The 25,528-nt window shown below is 36.4% G+C and overlaps 1 protein-coding gene across 1 annotated transcript; it reads left to right on the top strand.

The window, feature by feature from the left end:
* The first annotated feature begins 2,832 nt into the window (after nucleotides 1-2,832).
* On the top strand, nucleotides 2,833-5,145 carry LOC129939137 (uncharacterized). The gene is made up of 4 exons (XM_056047017.1): nucleotides 2,833-3,823; nucleotides 3,888-4,476; nucleotides 4,529-4,800; nucleotides 4,857-5,145. The coding sequence occupies exons 1-4, from the start codon at nucleotides 2,913-2,915 to the stop codon at nucleotides 5,098-5,100; spliced, it is 2,016 nt and encodes a 671-aa protein (XP_055902992.1). The 5' UTR covers nucleotides 2,833-2,912; the 3' UTR covers nucleotides 5,101-5,145.
* The last annotated feature ends 20,383 nt before the right edge of the window (nucleotides 5,146-25,528 follow it).

Here is a 25,528-nt window from a genome sequence, read left to right as displayed (position 1 = left end):
CGATATGAAGATTTTCAAAATAATAAAGTCAAACCATGATCGTATTCTTTTACAAGCCGACATTGATAGTTTCACATTTTGGTGTGGGAAAAATAGCCTTTTACTCAACCCTTTAAAATGCCAGACTATAACTTTCACTAAAAAACTAATCAGTAACGTATTTGACTACTGTATATCACAGCAAAAACTCTGTCGTGTCTCCACATTTAAAGATTTAGGTGTACATTTCTGTTCCAACTTAGAGTTTACACATCACATTAATGTTATTGTTAATAAGGCAAGTTCTATGCTTGGTTTTATAAAACGCTGGGCAAAGGAGTTCAATGATCCCTATGTTACCCTTTCTTTGTATAATTGCCATGTTCGTCCTCATCTTGAATATGCTTCGCAGGTATGGACTCCCTATTACGAAATTCATAGAAAACGTATTGAATCAATTCAACATAATTTCATTCGCTTTGCTCTAAAAGGTCTTCCTTGGGAAGATCCCTATGATCTGCCTCCCTATGAACATCGTATTCTACTTCTTCAAATGCAATCTCTCCATCAAAGGCGTGTTAATAATGACTTAGTATTCTTTCATCAACTCATTAATGGTGAAATTGATGCACCTTATTTGCTATCTTGTGTACATTTGAATTACCGGGGCGGAACTCATCACCTGCGCACGTTTGATTTTATACATATTGACTTCCATAGAACTAACTATGGCAAGAATGAAGCTTTAAGTCGAATGAGCATTTTATATAACTTAAACTGTTCATCCTTACTAACAACTAACACATGCACTTATGATGAGCCTCTGATCGTAGTTTGACGCTTGCTATAAGCTTACTACTTTCTGAAATTCTGAAGTGTAAAAAAAATAAAAAAAAATATTTATTTTCCAAAGTATACTCGACAAAATTCAATACCTTCATCATATTAGTACAGTAGCTAATTTGCCAGTTATACCTCTAAGAACCAATCGATAACTAAAACTAAACGGTTCCATTCGACGAATTAATACAATTAGGTCTTTCGAAAGTGTTTAAACTGAGAAATATCTCCAGAAATGGCAAATGATAACAACCAGCCAATCCAATATCTGAATCCGCAATGTTCTGCTCGTTTTCTTTGATTTCAATTTGATGTCCTTTTAAGTTTCAATTATGGTAAACACCTTAATCCCACATTGGCACTGCTAAAATTTGTTCCAGGAAGGCAAGCTATGAATATTCATAAAATGGTGGTCATAGTTCTGAATGAAATTGAATTCAATGTGTTGAGCTACCGCATATTCTAATGTCCGAATCAATCACAAAATTGAGCTTACTTCTGATTTTACTTCATTTCACCCTAAAACATATTGAAACTGTAAGGAGCTTATAATTAGTAGTGGGAAGATATGAAAGCAAAACTTAAACCAAAAATACCCGATTTACCTTGTTTGACTTGACATAACTGCCCCAATGATTATAATGACATTGATTTTTAGTATAAATGAATGTTTAGTCCTACGCAGATTTCATTTGGTCATATTGGCTCCCTACTCGTTTTTGAAATTATCTAAAACCTACCTTAATTTGTTTTCCACCAATGTCCATGAATTGCATTATAAATTCAAATGAAAGGTTAACCATCAGACAAACCGAATCCCACAAAATATCTCAATTTGAAAACATATTTCAACCGCTAAAGGACATTCTACTATTTCTACCTGACATAAGGATAAAAAAGTGGACTAATTATATTTGCTGCAACAGAAGATAGGAAGAACAGCAATTTAAATAAAATATATCGAATGAGTGCAGCAGCCATAATTTAAGCTCTATCACCATTGTTAGCCAAATTCAACGCAACCATAAAATTTCGCCCCTCAATTCACCTCCTCGCACATTTCAATTCAATTCCAGAATTCAGAAGCTAGAAAGTATAAGAAAAAACCACACTTTATTTCAGTCATGCAAAGCCCACGCTGCCACTGTTGTCGACCACCCAGTGAGCGCTACCGCCAGCCGTATTCCTACCTCAAACCGCATCCCTAATAGACACAATCAATAAATCACTGAAATTGCAACCTAAAATTGCAACACCTCGTTAATCATCGTCAGCGCCAGCACACGAAAACAGCAATCAAATAATCAACCAAACCCATCCATGCCACACCTCTCGTTCTCAGCTCACTATCGCCCACTGAACAAGCTATAAAGAGGTGACAGGACCTGTTTTAAAAGGACCCACATACCGCCGCCGCCGCCGGCTGGCCATATGGTATCCTGAACCTGGTATATGGTATAACAAACAATGCAACACCGAAATAAGTAGTTGGTACCTAACCTATACCTCAACCTAGCTATGGACAAATGTATATCCTTGCATATCCTGTGAATAGTATATTTAAATAAATAATCGCCACATTGCCAAAAGGACCTGCACTGCACTGCAACAAGGACATACGATGAGCAGCAACAAAAATGTTGCCACACGATAAACCAAGAATTTTCATTTATTCATGCAGCATTCCATTTTGTTTTCACCACACCAGGACATGGAGTAATGTATGTATGTATGTATGTACACTGTACGGTACGTCTACGAGTACAGTGTACGTCCTGCAGGCTATATACTTACAACAGGTGTCCTTTCCTTTGCCATTATATTCGTCCTATCCGTGTGTGGGGTTTGGGGGCCGAATGAACGTAGTGTGGAGGGTTGGATGCACTCAGAATGCTCATTATAAAACAGGAAATTGCGTGCAATTTTCCACCAATTTAGTTATATCCTGGAGGTGGAGCCACAGTAGTTAGTGGGCCAATTTGCTTTTTCCACCATCAGACACTGGCTATATAAAAACAAGAGTAAAAATCACGGAACCGCAAAACGGGACAGCAACTGAAGCAAAAAGAAACGAAGTGACTTCGGAGTAAGGTATGCATGTTCTTCCTGTCATCTCAATTATTGTGGCAGGTGAAATTCTTTTCACCACCACCAGCGCCACAGCCGCCGCTGTTTCTTCTGACTTGACTTCTGGAAGCCAGCCAACTGATAAAGACGCCATCTACGGTAGCAATAGCAAAGTCAAGGAGCAACAGTTATCGTCGTGGTGGAATATAGCCAATTTGCCATTGTACGTGGACTACTTTCGGTTCCATGGAGTTGGCAGTGTGGGCTTGGTCCTATGCCCAGAAGATGTCAGCGGAAGAGATGAGATTGTCAGACCAATTGGAAGACTTGTACGTGGTTTCTTGGCATCACAAATGTACGTGAATGTGTTTCGTGATAATATGAACTTGGACCATGATGTGGATGACGATGACGATGATGATGATGTGCATCAGTTCACCTTGAATCCCTTAAGCTACAAGACGGGAATAATTGTCAATTTAGATGGCTCCTGTGCCTGGCAGACTCTGAGGGCAGCCGAGCAGAGAAATCTATTCACAACCAACCGTTTTTGGTTGCTTCTGAGTGCGGGTGGCAGTGGCAAAGATGGGACAATTTCTGACGTGTTCATTCCACCGGATGGTGAGGTTAGATTGCTGATGTTGAGTGAGGGCAGTCTGTTGGATGTTTATAAGGTCGACGCAGGGAAGCCAATGAGGGTGAGGCAAGTTGGTCGGAATATAACTTCGAGTAGAGATTTGGTAACGAGCTTGCAGCAATTCGGTTCGGCAATTTCGTATCGAGAGAATTTGGAGGGATTGGAATTTAGGACCGGTCTGGTGATTGCATTCCCAGATATGTACACTGACATTGAGGATTTGACAATGAGACATATTGACACAATCACAAAGGTGAACTATCCATTGACAAGGGCGCTCAGTGGAAGGTTCAACATAAGGTTGGAAATTATTTATAAATTCTTAGAATTATACGGGTTCTATTTTTGTAATTTTTTCCATCAGCTTCAACACCCATCAAACTGACAACTGGGGTTGGAAGAAGCCGAATGGCTCCTTCGATGGGCTGATGGGACGGTTTCAGCGCTATGAGTTGGATTTTTCTCAGAATGCCATATTCATGCGACTGGACCGGGTTGCCGTGGTTCATTTTGTCGTGGAGACCTTTCGCATCCGAGCTGGGATAATGTTTAGACAACCTCCGCTATCGGCGGTAGCGAATATCTTCGCCTTGCCGTTTAACTATGACGTTTGGATTGCGGTAGCGGTGTTTATTATATTCACTGCTATAATTATGTCAGTTGAATTGGCTTTTTCACCACTGCTTGGAGGGATGGATTTTGGAGATTGCATTGTTTTTGTTTGGGGAGCCATTTGTCAACAGGGATTCTATGTGAATATTCCAAATCGGTCGGCAAGGATTTTGGTTTTCACGACTTTTGTAACAACGTTGTTTCTCTTTACATCGTTCTCGGCGAATATTGTGGCTCTGCTGCAGAGTCCGAGTGAGGCTATTGGAACTTTGGGTGATCTTGGGCAATCGCCGTTGGAAATTGGAGTTCAGGACACTGTTTACAATAAGATTTTCTTTAATGTAAACATTTTTTCTGTGCGTCTTGAGAATTTTAATTTTCGCCTTTTCTTAGGAATCCACGGATCCAGTGACACGAACTTTATTCCAGAAGAAGATCCAACCCAAGGGTGAAAATGTTTACATGCGACCCAACATGGGCATGGAAAGAGTTCGCACAGGACTGTTTGCATATCAAGTAGAACTTCAAGCTGGCTATCAGGTTATTAGCGATACTTATGCTGAGACAGAAAAGTGCGGCTTGAAGGAATTGGAACCGTTTAAGTTGCCAATTCTGGCAATTCCTGTACGAAAGAATTTTCCCTACAAAGAACTCTTTCGAAGGCAGTAAGTTTTTAAAGTAATATTGACATTATGAGATGATGATTCTTTTCTTCTTCTAGAATTCGTTGGCAAAGAGAAGTTGGTCTGATGAATCGGGAAGAATTGAAATGGTTCCCTCAGAAGCCGAAATGTGAGGGCAGTGTTGGAGGATTCGTTTCGATTGGGCTAACTGAGTGTCGTTATGCATTTGCTTTGTTTGGTTATGGATTTGGTTTGGCAGTTTCTATGTTATTTGTTGAGATTTTAATGAAAAAGTTAGTTGGGCTTGTTGGGAATGAGGGTGAAATTTTTGTTAAAAATTAAAAAGGTCTTAAAAAAATGTCTTTATAAATAAATATGCTGTTACTTAACTACCATATCAAAAGATGGATTTCAGATTTCACGAAAAATTTAATTTCTTTTGTCAAAGAAAGTTTCCTCCGAATATCTCGAATACAGTTTTATTCTAAGGGACATTGGAAACGGAAAATGATGATTTAAAGTTTCACTTGTGGAGATATTTGATGTTGTGGGATAAATTTAAAGTATCATCTGGAGAGTTATATTGAATTTTTCGCTGCATAAAAGATTCATTGATGTTTGAAAGCTCTTCGAATAGTTGACATATTTTACAGGGAATAAAAGTGTGGCACACGTTACGTTGTAAAAATGGAGATAAATCGTTGGAATAAATGTCTTGAACATTTAATACAAATGGAATATCTCTTAAAGTTTGATGTCTGAAATCAAAGCCTGATAAATTCAATTTAACATGAAACTATATCTTTCTTCGTCATCTTTCACTTTGCCTCAACCAGAAACGACTAAAAGTCTTTAGTTACAAAATCTCAGTGTCCAATTATTGCGATCAATTCTTCTAGAAATAACATAGTTCGCAAATTTCTCTCTACAAATTGCAATTCTTGTTCATCTATCTAACTCTTTTGGGGTTATTCCGTGTGGATGGCATTTATCTAGGCTATACATCGCACTTATGTCCTTTTTTTCCAAGGTCGTAAAAACATTTGATAAATTATCAGACCAAGAAATATTTCGAAACCGAAGGTTTCTTCAAGACCAGAAGTACGGCAACTGTAGCAATAGGTTACGTAATTTAGGATGAAGTAAGATTATTGTGCTTGATATTTCAAAAGCATTTGATATGGTTTGAGATCAGGCCTTGGTATTGAAAAGCAAGACTTTGGCTTAGATGAATACTTCCTTCGTTGGATTATAAATTACTTTTCGTAACATTTAATACTCAAGTCTGAGAAACACAACATTCATCATCATTTTTATTAATGATCTCCTTCCTGAAACTTCTAACCCACTTATCTGTTTCACTGACGATAGAATCCTTGGATCTTTATATTCGGTTTAACAAACACAACCCTGGTTTTTGGGTGTGGGTCTTCAACGGCAATGTATGATAACCTCATTAAATTCTAACCTAAGACAGAATTGTTAAATTTAATGAATCGAAAACTCAAAGCTGCTTACTGCAATTAAAATATAATGCACCACCTTTGCGAATTTCCATGAGTAGGGCTTGCATGAAGGAGACTGAAAATCTTGAGATTTTTGGTTAGTGTATTCTCATTAAACTTTTGTGGAAGAAGCACATAAGCGATGTCGCCAAAATTTCTTCTAGATGTTCGAGTTTCCTAAGGCGATGCAAGAAGTATCTGACGTGACTATAATCTGTGAATACAGAAGCACCTCCTGGAACCTACTTCAGTATTGAACGTAGAACAATCAAATAGGTTGGTGATGATATCATCGCAGAAAAACTTACGTCGGTTGAACACCGGCATAAAGTTTGTATCTCACACTTTCTTACAGTTAAGCTCTAGGGAAATATCTTCCCTTCAAGCACCTTTATATTAATACCCCCTCCTCCAGTAGTGATTATCAGTATATCTTCGGACACAACTTCGGTAGAACTGTTAATTACAGAGATTCGTTTTTAGTCGTACTACACGAATGTGAAATTCCTAAAAATACTCTATAGCTCAGGAATTCTTAAGAAAATTGAAAAAGGGACTTATCAATGATGTGTTTTCTTTGATGAAAATCTGGATCATTTGAAGGGCCAATCAAACTAGATACGACGTTGCTGGTGATCGACTGGTATTAGATATTATGTTAACTGAACTGACATTTTGTGCAGTGTTCAATGGAAAACGTCGACACGAATGACAGAAGATCACTAGAGCTGAAAATGACCCATTGATTATTTCGACAATAAAACAAGATTGTAGATAAGCTCTGTGCCATGTTGGAGATGGTATATTTTGTAGTTGAATAAGTTGAGCATAAGGTGGCAATGTAATTTGATTGGACTATTGTAAAAAAATCACATAAATCTTTTTCAAATGGGCTCCAATCTGTTTATATGAACCGCATAATATGGGCGAATTTACTTTTATCGACAATCAGAGTTGTTCGATAATCGATTACGGCCTTATTAGTGGTAACTGGAACGACCGAATAATTGAGTTCAAAGTTGAAAATGCGTCCTTTTCGGATCACTTTCCATTAGTTGTGACTTGTTGGCTTTCGATAGTAGCTGAGGACTCAGAACATTATGAGACAGATACCAAAACATAGGTGGAACCAAAAAAATAGAGTTCAATACCAAATAAATCTTAACACTTCCCTCCAAAGTTATCAGCAATATAACCGGAGTCAGTTAGAAGAGGTAATAAAAGCATCATATCCGATAACGTTGTACAGTATAAGGAAACACAAGATAACTTCATAGCGCCCTGGTTTGATCTAGAGTGCAAAAGGGCGGAAAATTATCATTTGGATGTTTGAGAACTTATCGTCGTTCAAGTGATTAGCAATATCTTTAAGCAAACACCTACTACAAGACCTTGTATTCAAAAAAAAAAAAATACTATGAGACAAAAGCTAGACGGTTATCGAATTGTATCAACTCGAAGGACTTTTGGACGTTCTTGAACAATTTGAATGGTAAGACCTTTAAAATCCATCCAAAGTTTAGCCCCTTGCTTTTAGTAGACCATTTTAAAAATTTGCTAAACCCAATTTATGAAGGAAATAACTTTCATTTTGCACATCCGGGTATTTATAATGAAGTTTTGGACACAGATGTAACCAACAAAGAAGTATGGGACCATTGAGTTAATAAACAAGCTTACTACAGTTTGCAACGAGGTGTTGGGAACAGTATGATTTCTCAAGAATTTAAGGAATCAACCATTTTTCCGATCCAATAAAAGGAAGAGGAATATCTTTTTTAAATTCCTGTTATAAAATATTTTCAGCTGTTCTGTAAACACGGCTCAATAAATGGATTGAATAAAATAAGCTGTTGAAAGAATTTCAGACAGGCTTTAGATCCAGTTATTAAACAATCGATCATATCTCTGTTCTGAAAAGCATTGCGGAGTCATTTATAAGAAGAAAAAAGAAGTTATACTACTTTTTCGTGGATTTTAAGTCTTCGTTTGACACTGTGAATAAGCAAGCTCTTTTTCTATAAGCTCTTTGGTATGGGCATGTCGTTAAAATTTGGAAAAGTCCTGCAAAGCCTGTATATGGATACTAATGCAGCAGTTTGGATTGTAAAGAAAGGTCGGATTTGTTCAAAATTGAATGAGGCGTTTGACAAGGTTGTACGATGAGTCCAAGCTTATTTGCTCTATTTATCGAAGACTTAGTCGATTTTTTACCTGCTGGTATCGAACACGCGGGAGAATTAATTAAAGCACTCATGGTTGCGGATGATATTGTGGTTCTCGTATCATCTCCAGAATCACTACAGCTTATGATAAACCGGATTTTTGAGTACTGTGAAATATGGAACCTATTAGTAAATATGGAAAACTCCGAGATCATGATTTTCAAGAACGGAGGAGGTAGAAACTGCCTTATTGAAAAATCGAACTACAATGGTGAAAAAATTGGGATTTTCAAAGAGTTCAAATACCTTTTAGTGATTTTGACGGAAAATTTAAATATGGAAACGCATCTGAGAGAAAAGCTTACAAGTGCAAAAGCCGCCATCAGCGCAACTTGGAGTAGGTGTTTCTCAAACAAAAATAACGCACACAGCATTAAGTACACTGTTTTTAAGGCAGTAGCAGAATCAATCTTGTTCTATGCAGCTTTGGTGTAGGGAGCGAATTGTTACGCTTCTACCTAAAAAGGATCTTTCGGCTGCCAGTACGGGACTGCAGCCACTCTTTGTACGAACTCTTCTAATGCAGACTGATTATGTGCTCAAAATCATGAATATAGATAAACAGCTGTCCCAAGGGCGGCAATTCCACACACACAGGAGTCATGAGTCATGATCAATGGGCAGACGTCAAGTCTCACCTCGGCTACAGAATTTTATCTATCGCAGGGCTGCTGCCAATGGCTTGCTAGAAGTCTGTCCGGGTGCCAAGCTCGAGGTTGTTGCAAGGGAGAATATTCCTTGCCGGCCAAGAGCACGTATAATGGTCCCGGCTCAACACCACAAGTGGAACCATCGACCTCCACAGCCCCAAACAAGCCATCCGACATGAAGACTAAACCTATAGTCGACAGCAACTCCGACATGGATACTGAAGATGCCACCTTAGGCATCACTCTGAGTGAGGAAGACCTACTTCATTCCTCCTCAGACGATGAAAACTACGATAAAACAGTGGTGGAGGTTGATTTGACTAAAAGTAGCAATGCTGCGATTAGTACAGATTAATCTCCATCATGCCATCATGGCCACAAACAACCTGATACTCCAATTACATAGAAACAAGGAAGATATCGTCTTAATACAGGAGCCATGGGTCTCAAACTCCATCATCAGAGGCCTCAGGACTCCTGGCTATAAACTATTGTATGCATCGGAGAAAGGTGAACCAAGATCATGCATGTTAGTAAAAAATGACTTAAACGCATTTTTACTCCCCAATTACAGCGACAAGGACACCGCCACCGCTGTCTTAACAACGGATAAAGCCACTTACTGGCTCATATCTTTTTATCTTGCCCAATTCCAGGAGACACCTTGAGGAAGGCAATAGCGGACGCGCAATCGAAAAAAGTTGGTCTCCTAATTATTTCGGACACTAACACCTATCGCACGGTAGGGGGTAGCTCTGATATAAATGAGAGAGGTGAGTCCTTATTTGATTACTTACCAAGCACTAACCTACTCATAAGTAATATTGGTAATGAACCCACTTTTGTAACCAAGAATAGGAAAGAGGTACTTGATATCACACTTACCTTTGACTCGATCCACAATCTGATTTCAAACTGCCATGTCTCAAAAGAGAATTCCTTCCCTGACCACAGATACATTCAGTTTGAGCTCAAAGATGTAGAAAATACATTCACGGGTTTTCGCCGTAATACAAACTGCTTGATCACAACCTTCTTAAAAGCTCCTACAGTAAAGATGAACTAGACCTTTCTGTGAATCATCTCACCGAAGCCTTTAATGAATCAATGAGAACTTCATGCCCTGTAACCATTTTAAAGGGTAAAAAGAAACCTCATTGGTGGCTGAAAGAACTAGAACCATTCAGAAAGAGCTGTCGCAAACTCTTCAATAGATCTAAGTCCACTAGATGTCCTTCCGACTGGGACTTATACAAACAAGCTCTAAAGCAGTTTAAAAAAGAATAAAGGAAGAGTAAGAGGTCTTCTGGAAGAAACTTTTGTGGTATCACAATGGACCCTTGAGGTCTAGGTGAGTCAATGACATCTGGACAGCCACTCCAACCTAACCTATGTTTTGTCAACTAGGCAGGGCAAAACGCCATGTTTTTTTTTGACTTTCGTGAACAATGTAAATTATTTAAGCCGAACACTAAAAAACTATCCAACCTAATCTAAAAAATATCTATAGGAGAAATATAATTCACTAGGACGAACAGAAGATTGCTAATAAATAGTAAAAATAATACCAGACCAAGGTGACAACCCTGAGCTATATCAGAGTTAATGTAAAACATTTAGAGCGCATATGAAGGTATCCATAACACAAATCCGTCGATAAGACCCATATTTTGGAGTTTGAATACGGGAGTTACGTTTTTCAAATGCTTCGGTAAAGTAAGTAAAAATGTTCGAAGATTTTAGGAATAGCATGGTGCATGATAAAAGATGGACCGCTTCTTCATCACGTGACTTCAACTAAGTGAATCAACCTTTAACGTAGGGCTAAAACTTAACTTAAATTAATTCAAGTAAACTTAAGGCTACGGGTATTTTGAGTAAAATACAATTTACGGGTGATTCACCCCACGTGGAAAATGTAACTGTGAATATATAACGTTGCTATAAATACTGAAGAAAGAAAGAAACCAAACGAAAGTTCGTTTAACTTAAACACATTCAATATTAACGACTTTCACAATGAATTCAAGTTAAAAAAAAAGTTTCCTTATAAAATTCTTTCCCATTTCTTCAAGGAAACAAAAATAAAATCCGCTTAATTTAACTCTGTTTTTCCGCTCTAATTTTTTCACTTTCTTTGTTGGCCATAATGTATTATTCGAAACGATAAGCAAAACGTGTTAAACGTAATTGCCATAAATTAAGTTTCCTTTGACTTTGCAACAAATTACCACAATTGTTATATACTCTTATACCTTAAACTTATACCTTCATTGTATACCAAACCAACCTACCTTAAACCTTACCATATTCGTTCCTGTCCCTTGCTCTGATTCTTTTGTGACCTCTTGCCTTGGGAACGCGATTATTTTGATCCTTTATTTTTGTTTCCTTTGTTTTGTTTTATTTTCCGCTTGTGTAATGCTCAGAAAAAACAACTTAATTAATTTTTCCATCATGAATCTCGAGTCCGCATGTAAATCAAGTTAAGGTAATTAGCGTGTAGCTAATTTTTGTTTTTATTCATTTCACTTCGCCTAGAAGATAAACGTCAGTGAAAAATTTGTGTAAGAATTTAGTATGTAGGGAAAAAATCTTGTATCCTTCTAATTAATTACGATGGGGGGAAAAAACAAAACATAGTTTTGAAAAAGACGCAGAGCTTCACTGTGATCTCCCCTCTTTTGAAGTTTATGTTTCCAACTTAAAGAATATTTCAACTAGCAAAAAAAAACACAAAACATCATCATTTACAAAAGAGTCCCTAAAAGCACTAAGTTGCTAGCCTGAAGTCCTTATTTTTCTTTTTTTGGTATTTTTATGTACCTACGTATTTCTGGGTCAACCTTCAATGTGCTCACGAAATGTGTTTATTTCACACGGAAAAGTTTCTGCCACCTGAAAATGCAAAATAAAAAAACAAAACTCGCCCCAAGCAATTTAATTGTTATCCTTTGGTCTGGGGCTTGTTTTGGTTTAAAAAAATAAACAACAACAAACTAACAGAAAAATGTAAAGACAACATTCGTCCTTTTTGTATACTAACACCATTGTTTTCTGGGACAACGAAATAAAATTCGTTATCTCATTTCTGTGAACATTTTTGTTTGGTTTTTATAGGATGTTGTTTTGTTTCAGGATTTTTGTATTCAGTTTTTTTTGTTTATTGTAAAAAAATGATGGTTTTGTTTTTAAAATGGACGAAAGTTTAGTATTGGTCAAGGTCAGAAGGTTTTGTACCTATAGAAAAAGTCATACAATGAAAATTTTACAGAAAGAAAAGTTGAAAAATGCATAAAATGGTCGCGATAGGATAGGATAACAATGCACCACGTTGGTATTTTCGCATCATCATTTTTATAGTACGAGAAAAAAAGTTGTTGGTATCCGATATTTCTTGCAGTATCTATAATATAAGGTTTCAAATTGGAAGTGCAATCAAACAATACTGTCACTTCAAACTGGAAGTGCTATCACTTATCAAACCCTTCTGTCACGTCAAACTTGTCAAACGAAGCTATCACTTGAAACTTGTCGAACCCAACTGTCACTTGAAACTTGTCAAACTCAGTTGTCACTTGAAATCTGTCATTATCAGCTGTCATTTTAACTGTTATAAAATTAGCTTAATGTTTGTCACTTACCAGAGAGGCGAAATTATGGTTAAAAATTAAATTAAATTGGAGGGCGCAACAGTCCGTTGAGAACTAGTGACTTACAACTTTCAACCACTCCTACGAGCGAGTAATGTTGTCAGGAATGGAGGGGACCTACAGTTTATAAGCCGAATCCGAACGGCTAATTTGAGAAAGCACTTTTTTATAAGAAGAGTTCCTCTTGGAGAATTTGTCAATTCCTCGCAAGAGGCAGTACCCGTGAAAAGACTTTAGATGGCATTGGCAGGGATCGTACCCAAGACTTCTGGCATGACAGTCCAACGCACTAACCATCATGCCACGGGTACTACCGAAATTAAGGTTGCCACGCATTTTATTAGGATTGTCATATTCCGACTACGGATACAATCGAAAAAGTTGTGCAACTTTTAAAGAGAGTGAAATTGAAAAGCCCGATAAGGAAGGCTCCAGTAAAAAATATCGCTGCTGTAAGGAAACTTTTTGATTCCATCAAAATGGGACAATAAGTCACACAACACGTTCAATAATAATGGCTTAATTGCGTGAGTAGTTTTCTGGTCGCTTGATTTTACTTTTTAGCGACGTCAATTGACCACCAAGATCAACATTTGACGGATTTAAAACCAATATTTCTCAAGTTATGGCTGAGTTATATCCAGAAATGTTCGATCAATTGGTACACAATAATTTCAAAAGAATTGAATGCTGTGAATCTTCCCATTTGAATGATATTGACTTTTTTACATTGAATGGCAAAGTGTAAACTATATAATGAAATATGATTTTCATCAAAAATGCATCGATGTGTTTATTTTATTGAACTTTATTTAAAAAAACAAAAAAATATATGACCCTATACGTTTCTTCTGGCTTATTTTTTTTCCAGAAGCTTAAGTATTTCCCAAAAATTATAGATTCCGGCACAAATATTCGATATACGTTAATAATTTTATATTAAGACCATTGTCTCAGCTCTACTACTTTATAGGACTTCGAGTGGATGTAAAACAAAATGTATCCAGCTTGTTCCTAAAAATTGCTTGCTTTCTTTTACCTCTAGCTTTATTAGAATAGCCATTTCGCCTTCTTTAAAAGGTCATTTAGATACTGATTAATTATTAGCTCTAAAAATATCACGATAAACGAAAGTTATTCATTGAGCGGCATATGCTTTTGGCGAAAATAGATGATTTTATGACATTTGAAATAATCTATATCTCATTTTGAAGATATTAGTGAAATAGTTAGATTGTGGCAACTGATTTGGTAGAGATTGGCAAATGCGCTCTTTTAGCATCAAAGAATAACTTCTTTGTTGGATACAAAATTATCTTTGCATAAAAAGTCTGAAATGTATACAAAATAAATGATTGTGTTCCACAGATCTCCGCTTTGTCTATTATCGAACTCTATTTCTTATATTCAAAAATGATCTTTTGTCTATAGTTTTTTTAACCGTCGAATTATTTCGACTAACATTTTTATATTTGGTTCATTACAGACTTGTCTGTTGCACAGATGTCAAAAAAAACTTAATAAATGTTAGGGGATAGAACTATTGTGTGCTATTTTAGAAGCTTGAGAACTTTAAATTATTAAACTAGAAAGAAATATTGTCGGAAATAATTTTCTATTATTATAGTCTGGCTTGATAACTTCCTCAATTCACCGTAAAAACACAAATTATTGTAGAAATTATTGTCATTTATTTTTATTTTGATAATATTGGTATGGTTCAATTACGTATGAAATGAAATATTGGTCAAATGGCCGCCGAAGTGACCTGTACAGTAACTGTTTCATCGGACTCATTTTTATAAAAATACGACCTCATGATGCTCACATCCAATAAACCGCACCAAAAAGTCACTCTTTGTTGGTAGATTGTTCTTTTTGACGACCACTCTTGGATTATCATTCGCTTGAATTCTGCTTATTGACGAAACCACTAAGGTGAATATGTGCTCATCACTGGAAGATGATTTTCTTCGAAAATTGGTCATCCACTGTTGCCATTTCTTGTCAACAATCTGAGCATTGACGAAGACGCTTGAAATGCTCAAGAGCCTTAGTTCTAGAGTCAATTGCACCTTGTAAGCATGTAAATGCAAGCTTTAATAAGTGTGAGAGGTTTAATGGTTGGGCACGATGATAAGTTAGGGTGGACTGCTCTTCAGCCACACTATCCTGAACAGCAGCAATATTTTTAGCTGTGCGAGAATGCACTGGTATTTTCACATTTCCTACGAACTGGTTGGACAGTTAAAGTGACCGAAAAAATTACAAAGTGCACGATACGAATTTTGATTTGAACGCACATTTTCATAATGATCCTTTCCATGGTTCAAATTGAGTGAGTTTGAAATTAAGAAATGTCAACTGAAATGCAGACAAAAACTTGAAGTCAAGGTGTGGTTCACATTCAACATCGGCCATTTAAATTAAAATCAACCTTTACTTTCGAAAGATATAAGGACAAATGATGCCATCAGGGTCTACAACTCATCGAAATGGTTCCATTGAGCTTAGGAGGAAGCCTCAAGATTCATGTGGTATCACAATGGGCCATTAAGTGTGTCCGTTTCCATCTTGGACAGCCACTATAACCTAACCTAACCAAACGTGAAGCAGTTTCCGAGTTTTTATGATTTATTTCCGAAAAATAACTCTGCTTTTTTAGCAATAATTTGTACCGAAGTCTTAAAGATTATTTGTGTTTAAGCAGTTTTAATTCACTAAATTCGCTGAGTATATACTGAGTTTTAATTGTAAATCAAAAGTTTAGTAGGTTTTAATCTTTTTGACAAGTAAACACTATGTAAATAATAATAATAAAACGGTACCTTTTAACAACTCACCGAAATTGTAAACATTTAATAAAAAAAAGCTTAGCTGTTACGTTTGGGATACAAAGAATCTTAACCGTTTACATGTGGTGCAGGAAAATAAGTCCCCGCTTAATGGGATCGGTCTCTTTGTTGTCAGTTGAATTATTCTTAAAAATTCTAAAATTACCAACAATATTTTTCAGAAAAAATTTAGTTTGAAAAACTAGTTTTGTTAAATAGATTTTTAGTCGAACAAATTTTTTTACCAGTTTTAGCAGCATTTCTTAAATTTTTACAAATTGGATGAATGAAATTGATTTAAGAGATATCAAGAACCAACAATCAATTTTTACCAAATTTGCGTACTATTTTTTGTAGATTTTATTTTTATATGAAAAAATGGACTGTTGGATTCTTTTAAAAACTACTGAATATCGAAAACAATATTTTCTGTGAAATGAAAAGAGTTTGAAGACAATATTTTTAATTTTTGAAAGCTTTCTGAGTCGTAAGTAAATTTTTACCAACTTTTAGTATTGTTTTTTGGTTAGGTTTTTATTTTTTGTAAGAAAATAGATTTTCCTCAAAGTGTTATTAATCGTTGACGACAAATATTTTAAAAGTTAAAAGTAGTAAAGCCAAAATCTCAAAGTTTTGAAAACATATTTGTGTCGAAAATCAATTTTTACCAAATTTTATTAATTTTTTTAGGTTAAGGTTTTTATTTTTTGTAAGAAAACTGTCAATTCGATTTTTCTCAAAATTTTACAGAATGTTGAAGAAAATATTTCTTTTAAGTAAAAATTAGTTTGAAGCCATCATCTCAATTTTTTGAAAAGATATTTGAGGCAAAATTCAATTTTTACCAACTTTGAGTAAAGTTTTTATTTTTTATAAATAAACGTGTGTTTGATTTTTCTCAAAATCTTACCAGACGTTAAAAACGTTATTTTTCGTTGCACAAAACTGTTTTACAGATAAAATCATTTTGTGTTCGTACAATTTTCGAGCTGACAATTTTTTTCAGTTTTTTATTTATAAAAAAAAAAACGTTAATAGGATTTTTTTCAAAAAATATACCTGTTTGGTATCACGTTACAATATAAAATATAAAACTTAATTCAAGCCTCTAGCGCCATTGGTTCGTGAGATATTTAGGGTTAGCCAACATTTTCGACTTTCGCATCTTTCTGCTTTTTTATTTGTATAACAAAATTTATTTGAAGTCGATATCTCTTCTGGTTCTTGAGCTATAAATAACGAAAAAACTTTGTAAACGTACGGACGGACCAACAGCCTGATAGGCCTCACTGTTCAAGTGCCGATTGAAGCCACCAAAACTGGTTCTCCTGCTTCACCCTATCAGCTCTGTCCCGTTCGGCCACATTCCTACTGAACCGAAGGAGCTCTGCTCCGCCTTGTTCCATGACGTCCCGATTGTACAGGAGTCGCCTATCCACGGTTCGTCGTCTGACGTGGTAGATTAACGGAACTGCCAATCTATCCTGTATCAAACCAAATCAAATCAAATGGGGTGGCGCAACAGTCCGTTGTGAACCAGGGCCTAGTGACTTACAACTCTCAACCATTCCTGTGTGCGAGTACTGTTTGTCAGGAATGGAAGGGACCTACAATTTTGGGCCGAATCCGAACGGCTAGTTTTGAGAAAGCACTTTTTCATGACAAGAATTACTCTTGAAGGATTTGTCAATTCCTCGCAAGAGGCAGTACCCGCGAAAATTATTTTTTTAAATTAAGGTTGCACAGGCAGGGATTGAACCCAAGACCCCTTACATGACAGTCCAACGCACTAACCATCATGCTACGGGTACTACTGTATCAAACCGCATTTGTCTAAAAAGAGGAATGCCTCTGGTGGAATGAAGCCGCTCAAGCGTGCACTTTCAAAATACTCGTTGTTCGGATAGAACGCCCCGACAATTAAATTGTTGGTCCAAGACATAGCTCTTGCAATGTGATCTCGAACGAGTTTTATCACGAAATTGTCAATTCTGTTGATTAGTGACCCGTTGTATAGGACCTCGTTGGAATAGTAATGCACATAAGAATATTCAGCTGTTCGATATAAGCCGGTACAGCGTCATACACACTGCCGCTAGAATACCCGAAACTTCTCCATCTGGGAAGGGGCAACGTTGAACCACACAGGACAACCATAAACGATTATCGGCCGTTTGAGGGCCAAATAGCAAATTACCTGCACTCTGGGGTCAAGCCGACTGCTAAAAAACAGCCGTTTCGTCAGAGCGAAGGCTCCTCTGGCCCTGGTCAGAGCAGCATTTATGTCTGTCGAAATACAAATACTGATCTAACCAGATACCGAGGTACTACACTACACTTTTGCTTGCTCGCTAATGGCTGCCCGTGAAGATCAACGATGACTATCTTGCGCCAATTTTTGCACGTATCCCTCGTGGCCCTAACCAACGTAGTCCGGAACAGAATTGTCTCCGACTTCTGGACATTTATTTTCAGTTTCCAGTCGTCGCAATATTGCTGAATCTTGTCGAAATCACGCTGCAAGAGAATTCTATGTATTCGCATGTAGACACAACATTGAACGTCTCAAAAACAAAATAACTGAAATAATTGAAATCTTTCGACTGTCGGGCATTTCTCCTATTAATCTTTTTATTCTTTAAGGCATAAAAACGGTGTATGGAAAGTCATTTTCCAAAATCGTGTGTTGATAGAATGGGTCTTTATTTCTAAACTTAAGAAATTCGATAGTTTCATTTTGATAGCATTACACGTCAATTAGACTTGTTGCGCAATTTGATTAGCTTTTAATTTTGTCCTCTTTTCACATGTTTTAAATTTATAATTAATGTCTTTTTTTTTAATTTAGAACGGTTGTAGTCAAAAATCTCGCGAGCTCTAAAGCGCAGTTTTAAAGGTGCATTGGTTTTCATTTTTGTTTGTATTCTCTTGAAGATGAGGATCATGAGTTTGCTTAAATTCGTTTTTTAGTGTTTTTATGAATTATTAAGTTTTTTTTTTTTTTAAACACGTGATTAAAAATCATGAAAAAGGTTTAAAATCTAACAGTAGTTTACATCTCTCTTTAAATTTCTGGTTATAGATTAATTCCCATTTTCTACTTTCGAGTGTGTACTAATTTCTCATAAGCAAGTGAAGATTGTTCTCACTAAATGGAAACAAAGACTACTATAGTAAAATTGATTTCGTTCTGATTAAAAAAAAACTTAGTCCCTCAGTGGATTTAGTTTCTGTGTACATAAGTCGCTTTAGAACAACTGATAACATTGCTTCTAAAAACATAGGTTTGCAGATTACTCGCCGATCTTTTGACCTAACTTATTCGAATGAGTCTACTACAACTAAGGAGTAATTTTAGTGGAGCTTTCGGCAATTTAAAAGAAATCAGAAAAATGCAAAAAATCTGTATTTGAATCGATAGTACAATCAGCATTAGGGAATGATTGAAGATTATTTTATGCAAATGTTGGCCCATGTGTTAGCCTTAAATAGTCCATCGGCTTGATACGATGTTGGCATACTCTTTTTTACATTTCGGTCCGTATCTCACGAATAAATGGTTAAATGTTGGCTTCCAATGTGTCAATCGAAGTGGGCGTATAGACATGAGCCATAACATAGCCCTACAAAAAATACTCTAGAGGCGTTAAATCCAAGACGTAGGTGGACAATTGACCTGCCCCCTCACTGAACTCATCTTTCAATTATTCTATTGTTCCGATTGCTGTATGCTATGTGGGACTGTTTCGTGGAAACAACATGTCCACATGTTAGTCAAATTTTTTGCAAGAAAAGCATCATCATCGCACGTCATGGCTCACCATTCACAAAAAAGTTGCAATTTACATCATCTTTCAAGAAATACGTCCCATTGATTCCGCCAGCCCATCATTCTCAGTTACTTCCACAGTAACTTTTGCTGGATGCATTGATAGGCCTAAGAATGCTTCTCTTCACTCACTTATTCACCAGAATAAGCGGCGTTTTGGTAGGTCATTCGCCAACAATTCTTGTACCAACTGCATTCTGAAAGGCTTCACACCAAAATCAGCAAAATAGAATTATTGCTGCGAACGGCCCCAAATCGAAAATTCACGATGATCTCTTACACAGACAGATAGCTGCGATATTTTCCTCATTCCGCATTGCTCGTAAGCGTTTTAATGCTTAAATGTCGAAAAATGTGAATTTCGAGCGAGATTTGGTCCCGAATAGTCACCTTAGCAGCTCGATTAAACTGACCATAAAATGATGGAAGGGCGCGTTGAACTCTCGTAACAGAGTATACGTATTTAAATAATAAAATTCAGTAATTTGAAAGTGTTATTGGCTTGCAAGACGATTTGTGATTAAATTGTAGACGAAACTAAAAAAATATTTGGCAGTGATACACAAACAAAATGTGAGTAAGCTGTCAAAACCAGTGCTGCCAAAATGAAAACATTAAATCAGCTGCTGTTTCTGCTCTTGCACAAAATCAAAACAAAATTTGAACTTGTCCGAATAGCTTTTTGTTTTAAAGACGTATGTATGTTCTTCCTTTTATGACTTTTAATTAAGGGTCAATACGGGTAGGTTTGCAATAAAGTTAATTTTTCTTATAAATCCTTATTGTCAATTTCACCCCCTTCCATAACTTGCTTGAAATCATAAACAAAGTATATTTATCCAACTTCATTTGAATGATGACCATACTTAAGCTTTGAGGCTACACAACATGATCCAGAAAAAAAGATGTGCCTAAGGACAGGCTTTGAATTCACTGTTGTTTTATAACAAACAACGAAACAACGTCGTCGTCATTGGCGGTGCTGTGGTCGGTCGCTTTGTTTTCTTCTTTGTCAGGAGCAGACGATGCCAACTGTATGATATCTTCTTGTTTCTTTTTTTCTTCTTTTGTTAAATTTCACTTCATAAACTTTTTATCAGTTTTATTATTTTCATTCTTTGTCTTTTCATCACTGGAATCATATCTCTTGTCTGTCTTTTGCAATCGTTAAATCACCTATCTTAGCCAAGCTCCTCACTCTGTGACTCTCTATTTTGCCTCGAGTCTGCCACAATAATGGACAAAACTATTAGGTACAACTATGTACCATTGTACGAGTGTTCGAGTCAGAGATTGCATTAAGGTCAAATGACTTTGCCTTATATCAAACTGACCCATCATCACATTATTCCTTGGGGTAAGTAATGTAATATTCTCAAAATGTCCTAGAACTGAACACAGAAGAAAAACTATAATTGTGTTTACAGAAAGCAGTAAAAGAATAAATACTTAAAAGAAACATCTTATCTTAAACTTTAAATAAGAAAACTTAACATTTTATACTAAATTTTTGAAAAAGAGCAGCAATAAACATTTGAATAAACAAAACAATTTTTGAAAAACCGAAATAAATAAAAAGTTTAGGTCAAAATGTCTGAATCTATATTTGCAAAAACTGAATTCTTAAATGAGATATAACTTCCAAATGATGCAATAGCACCCAATAGTGTTGCCACTGCTTCATTATAAAACATAAGTATTTTTAAGCATTATTTAAATAAAAAATCAAAGTTTATTTTCACCTAATATGGCAACTGATAATTTTATTTAATAGAACACAAAAACACATTCGTTGTCATCACTTGCAGAAAGTGTCAATATTTTCAAATAGTCTCTGCAAAACATTGGTCTGCATTTCTTCAATTATTCAGTTTTTTTTTTACAATGAACACAATGTCAAGCGTACAATTCAATTAATTGAATCAGTCAGTCAATTAAATCCATTTAGCATAACACAAAAATGAAATAAAATGCATTCAATTAAGATCTCATCAATATGTAGTATATATTTTTTTGTTCAGTGCTGTCAATTTATTTTATTACATAATTAGTACTTTTGAATTATTTAAAAAGTTAAAGATGATAATTATGATCAATAAGAACTTCTATTTGAATTAAGAGAAATCACGAAGCACATATCATTTTCGAGATGATATTTGCAACTGTACGTTTCCTATACAATTTCATCTACATTCTACATTAAACATTTTAAGTATTAAGAATTAGCATATGATTTATCTTTCACAAGGCCCAAAATATTGTTTGGTTGCTTTCTATTCCGCTTTAAAGAAATGATTAACCATAAGTTCAATAAATTCTTGATTTAAGTGTAACCAGCCTCATTTTCAACAATTAGTCAACAAATTCTACAATTCGGTTATTAAAGTAAATTATCCTCATCACCATTTTTTCACACAAATGCGGATATTTTGATGAATTTTAAGGATCGAAGCACTGTTAAAGGTCTTAAGAACAAAGTTTGTCTGCAAAATACAATGTAATGTTGATTTCGGAATGCCTGATGTTAAAGATCACGAATTAAGAATTATAGGTTTTCGTCTACGACTTTTGTACCAATATTCTCAGTTGTTTTTGTGCCTGCAGATTTTTAATCTTTAAATCCATAATGCCACGCCATAACAAAAAAAATTTAGCAACAATCTTGGACGCAACTCAACTACTCAAATCTTGCATGCAACTCATATAAAAAGCCAGAACTGTCAGACCACAAAAAACATAGAAGCTCGCTTTTGATTTACTTCTCGTCTTCGACAATCTCTTTGTTGGATGCTGTCATAATCTGAATGTGAGCTCACCATCAATATTATGTCCAATTGAAAATTCACCAAACTCTGAACCAATACTTTTGGCTGTTATACTAGTTCAATGAAAAGAGGTCAGATGGAGGTTAAATAAAAGAAACATTGACACTTCTGTTGTTGCGGTAAAATTTACCAAAACAAGTTTCACTAGCCTATCTCATATCTTTTTTCCTTTTTTAACCTCCCTTTCATTGTTGCAGCTCCAAAATATTGTAAGATTTCTGTAGAATCCTGCTTTCCATCAGTCAGTGCCCTGCTCTTATTGTCACAAAATACACAATTGTGTGAAGTATAAGTCACGAAGAGGGCCTTAGTGAGTGTGTGACAGGTGGTTCACACAAGGAGAAAACGATAGTGTGCATCCTTTGTATAATTTGCTTAATACCTAAAATTAGTATGTCTTAATGCCCAGCCTAAAGTGTCGAAATACAAAGTAAGGTCACCTTGCGATGTGTTCTTTGGTTCCCCTAAAATTGTCTGCACGGAAGTCTAGGGGTTTACAGTCTAAATCTCAAACTATCGGATTCTGCCTCTCAATCTTGGTTGAAAAATGCCAACACTCAAAAAAATATCCTGGTTCTATTTATCAGATTTCTTGTTAGATTCTATCGGAAAAACTGATAACGAGATTCTCCCAGGCCTTCCGATAGAATATATCAGTCCCTCCTGGTAACCCGTACCAGGAAAAATAATTTCCCCTCCGACAGAATATTATCAGAATTACTGATAAGATGTACCAGTTGCCTGATACAATCTAACAGGAAAAGATAATCATTTTCCTGGTACTTGCTACCAGCATACTGGTAGTATTTACCAGAAATATTATTTTTTTTCTGGTAGAATGTACCTGTATTCTGGTACAATTTACCAGGCCTCCGGGTACTTTCCCTGGTACCTGCTACCAGCATACTGGTAGTATTTACCAGAAATATTATTTTTTCCTGGTAGGATGTACCTGTATTCTGGTACAATTTACCAGGCCTCCGGGTACTTTTCCTGGTACCTGCTACCAGCATACTGGTAGTATTTACCAGAAATATTTTTTTTTCCTGGTAGAATGTACCTGTATTCTGGTACAATTTACCAGGCCACCGGGTACTTTTCCTGGTACCTGCTACCAGCATACTGGTAGTATTTACCAGAAATATTTTTTTTTCCTGGTAGAATGTACCTGTATTCTGGTACAATTTACCAGGCCTCCGGGTACTTTTCCTGGTACCTGCTACCAGCATACTGGTAGTATTTACCAGAAATATTATTTTTTCCTGGTAGAATGTACCTGTATTCTGGTACAATTTACCAGGCCTCCCGGTACTTTTCCTGGTACCTGCTACCAGCATACTGGTAGTATTTACCAGAAATATTATTTTTTCCTGGTAGAATGTACCTGTATTCTGGTACAATTTACCAGGCCACCGGGTACTTTTCCTGGTACCTGCTACCAGCATGCTGGTAGTATTTACCAGAAATATTTTTTTTTTTCTGGTAGAATGTACCTGTATTCTGGTACAATTTACCAGGCCACCGGGTACTTTTCCTGGTACCTGCTACCAGCATACTGGTAGTATTTACCAGAAATATTTTTTTTTCCTGGTAGAATGTACCTGTATTCTGGTACAATTTACCAGGCCTCCGGGTACTTTTCCTGGTACCTGCTACCAGCATACTGGTAGTATTTACCAGAAATATTTTTTTTTCCTGGTAGAATGTACCTGTATTCTGGTACAATTTACCAGGCCTCCGGGTACTTTTCCTGGTACCTGCTACCAGCATACTGGTAGTATTTACCAGAAATATTATTTTTTCCTGGTAGAATGTACCTGTATTCTGGTACAATTTACCAGGCCTCCGGGTACTTTTCCTGGTACCTGCTACCAGCATACTGGTAGTATTTACCTGAAATATTATTTTTTCCTGGTAGAATGTACCTGTATTCTGGTACAATTTACCAGGCCTCCGGGTACTTTTCCTGGTACCTGCTACCAGCATACTGGTAGTATTTACCTGAAATATTATTTTTTCCTGGTAGAATGTACCTGTATTCTGGTACAATTTACCAGGCCTCCGGGTACTTTTCCTGGTACCTGCTACCAGCATACTGGTAGTATTTACCAGAAATATTATTTTTTCCTGGTAGAATGTACCTGTATTCTGGTACAATTTACCAGGCCTCCGGGTACTTTTCCTGGTACCTGCTACCAGCATACTGGTAGTATTTACCAGAAATATTATTTTTTCCTGGTAGAATGTACCTGTATTCTGGTACAATTTACCAGGCCTCCGGGTACTTTTCCTGGTACCTGCTACCAGCATACTGGTAGTATTTACCTGAAATATTATTTTTTCCTGGTAGAATGTACCTGTATTCTGGTACAATTTACCAGGCCTCCGGGTACTTTTCCTGGTACCTGCTACCAGCATACTGGTAGTATTTACCTGAAATATTATTTTTTCCTGGTAGAATGTACCTGTATTCTGGTACAATTTACCAGGCCTCCGGGTACTTTTCCTGGTACCTGCTACCAGCATACTGGTAGTATTTACCTGAAATATTATTTTTTCCTGGTAGAATGTACCTGTACTCTGGAACAATTTACCAGGCCTTCGGGTACTTTCCCTGGTACCTGCTACCAGCATACTGGTAGTATTTACCAGAAATATTATTTTTTCCTGGTAGGATGTACCTGTATTCTGGTACAATTTACCAGGCCTCCGGGTACTTTTCCTGGTACCTGCTACCAGCATACTGGTAGTATTTACCAGAAATATTTTTTTTTTCTGGTAGAATGTACCTGTATTCTGGTACAATTTACCAGGCCACCGGGTACTTTTCCTGGTACCTGCTACCAGCATACTGGTAGTATTTACCAGAAATATTTTTTTTTCCTGGTAGAATGTACCTGTATTCTGGTACAATTTACCAGGCCTCCGGGTACTTTTCCTGGTACCTGCTACCAGCATACTGGTAGTATTTACCAGAAATATTATTTTTTCCTGGTAGAATGTACCTGTATTCTGGTACAATTTACCAGGCCTCCCGGTACTTTTCCTGGTACCTGCTACCAGCATACTGGTAGTATTTACCAGAAATATTATTTTTTCCTGGTAGAATGTACCTGTATTCTGGTACAATTTACCAGGCCACCGGGTACTTTTCCTGGTACCTGCTACCAGCATGCTGGTAGTATTTACCAGAAATATTTTTTTTTTCTGGTAGAATGTACCTGTATTCTGGTACAATTTACCAGGCCA

This window comes from Eupeodes corollae, chromosome 1 (genome assembly GCF_945859685.1).
Source record: "Eupeodes corollae chromosome 1, idEupCoro1.1, whole genome shotgun sequence".
NCBI classification, from domain to species: Eukaryota; Metazoa; Arthropoda; class Insecta; order Diptera; family Syrphidae; genus Eupeodes; species Eupeodes corollae.
Note: the sequence above shows the minus strand (reverse complement) of the source record. Positions and strands in the feature narration are given on the sequence as shown.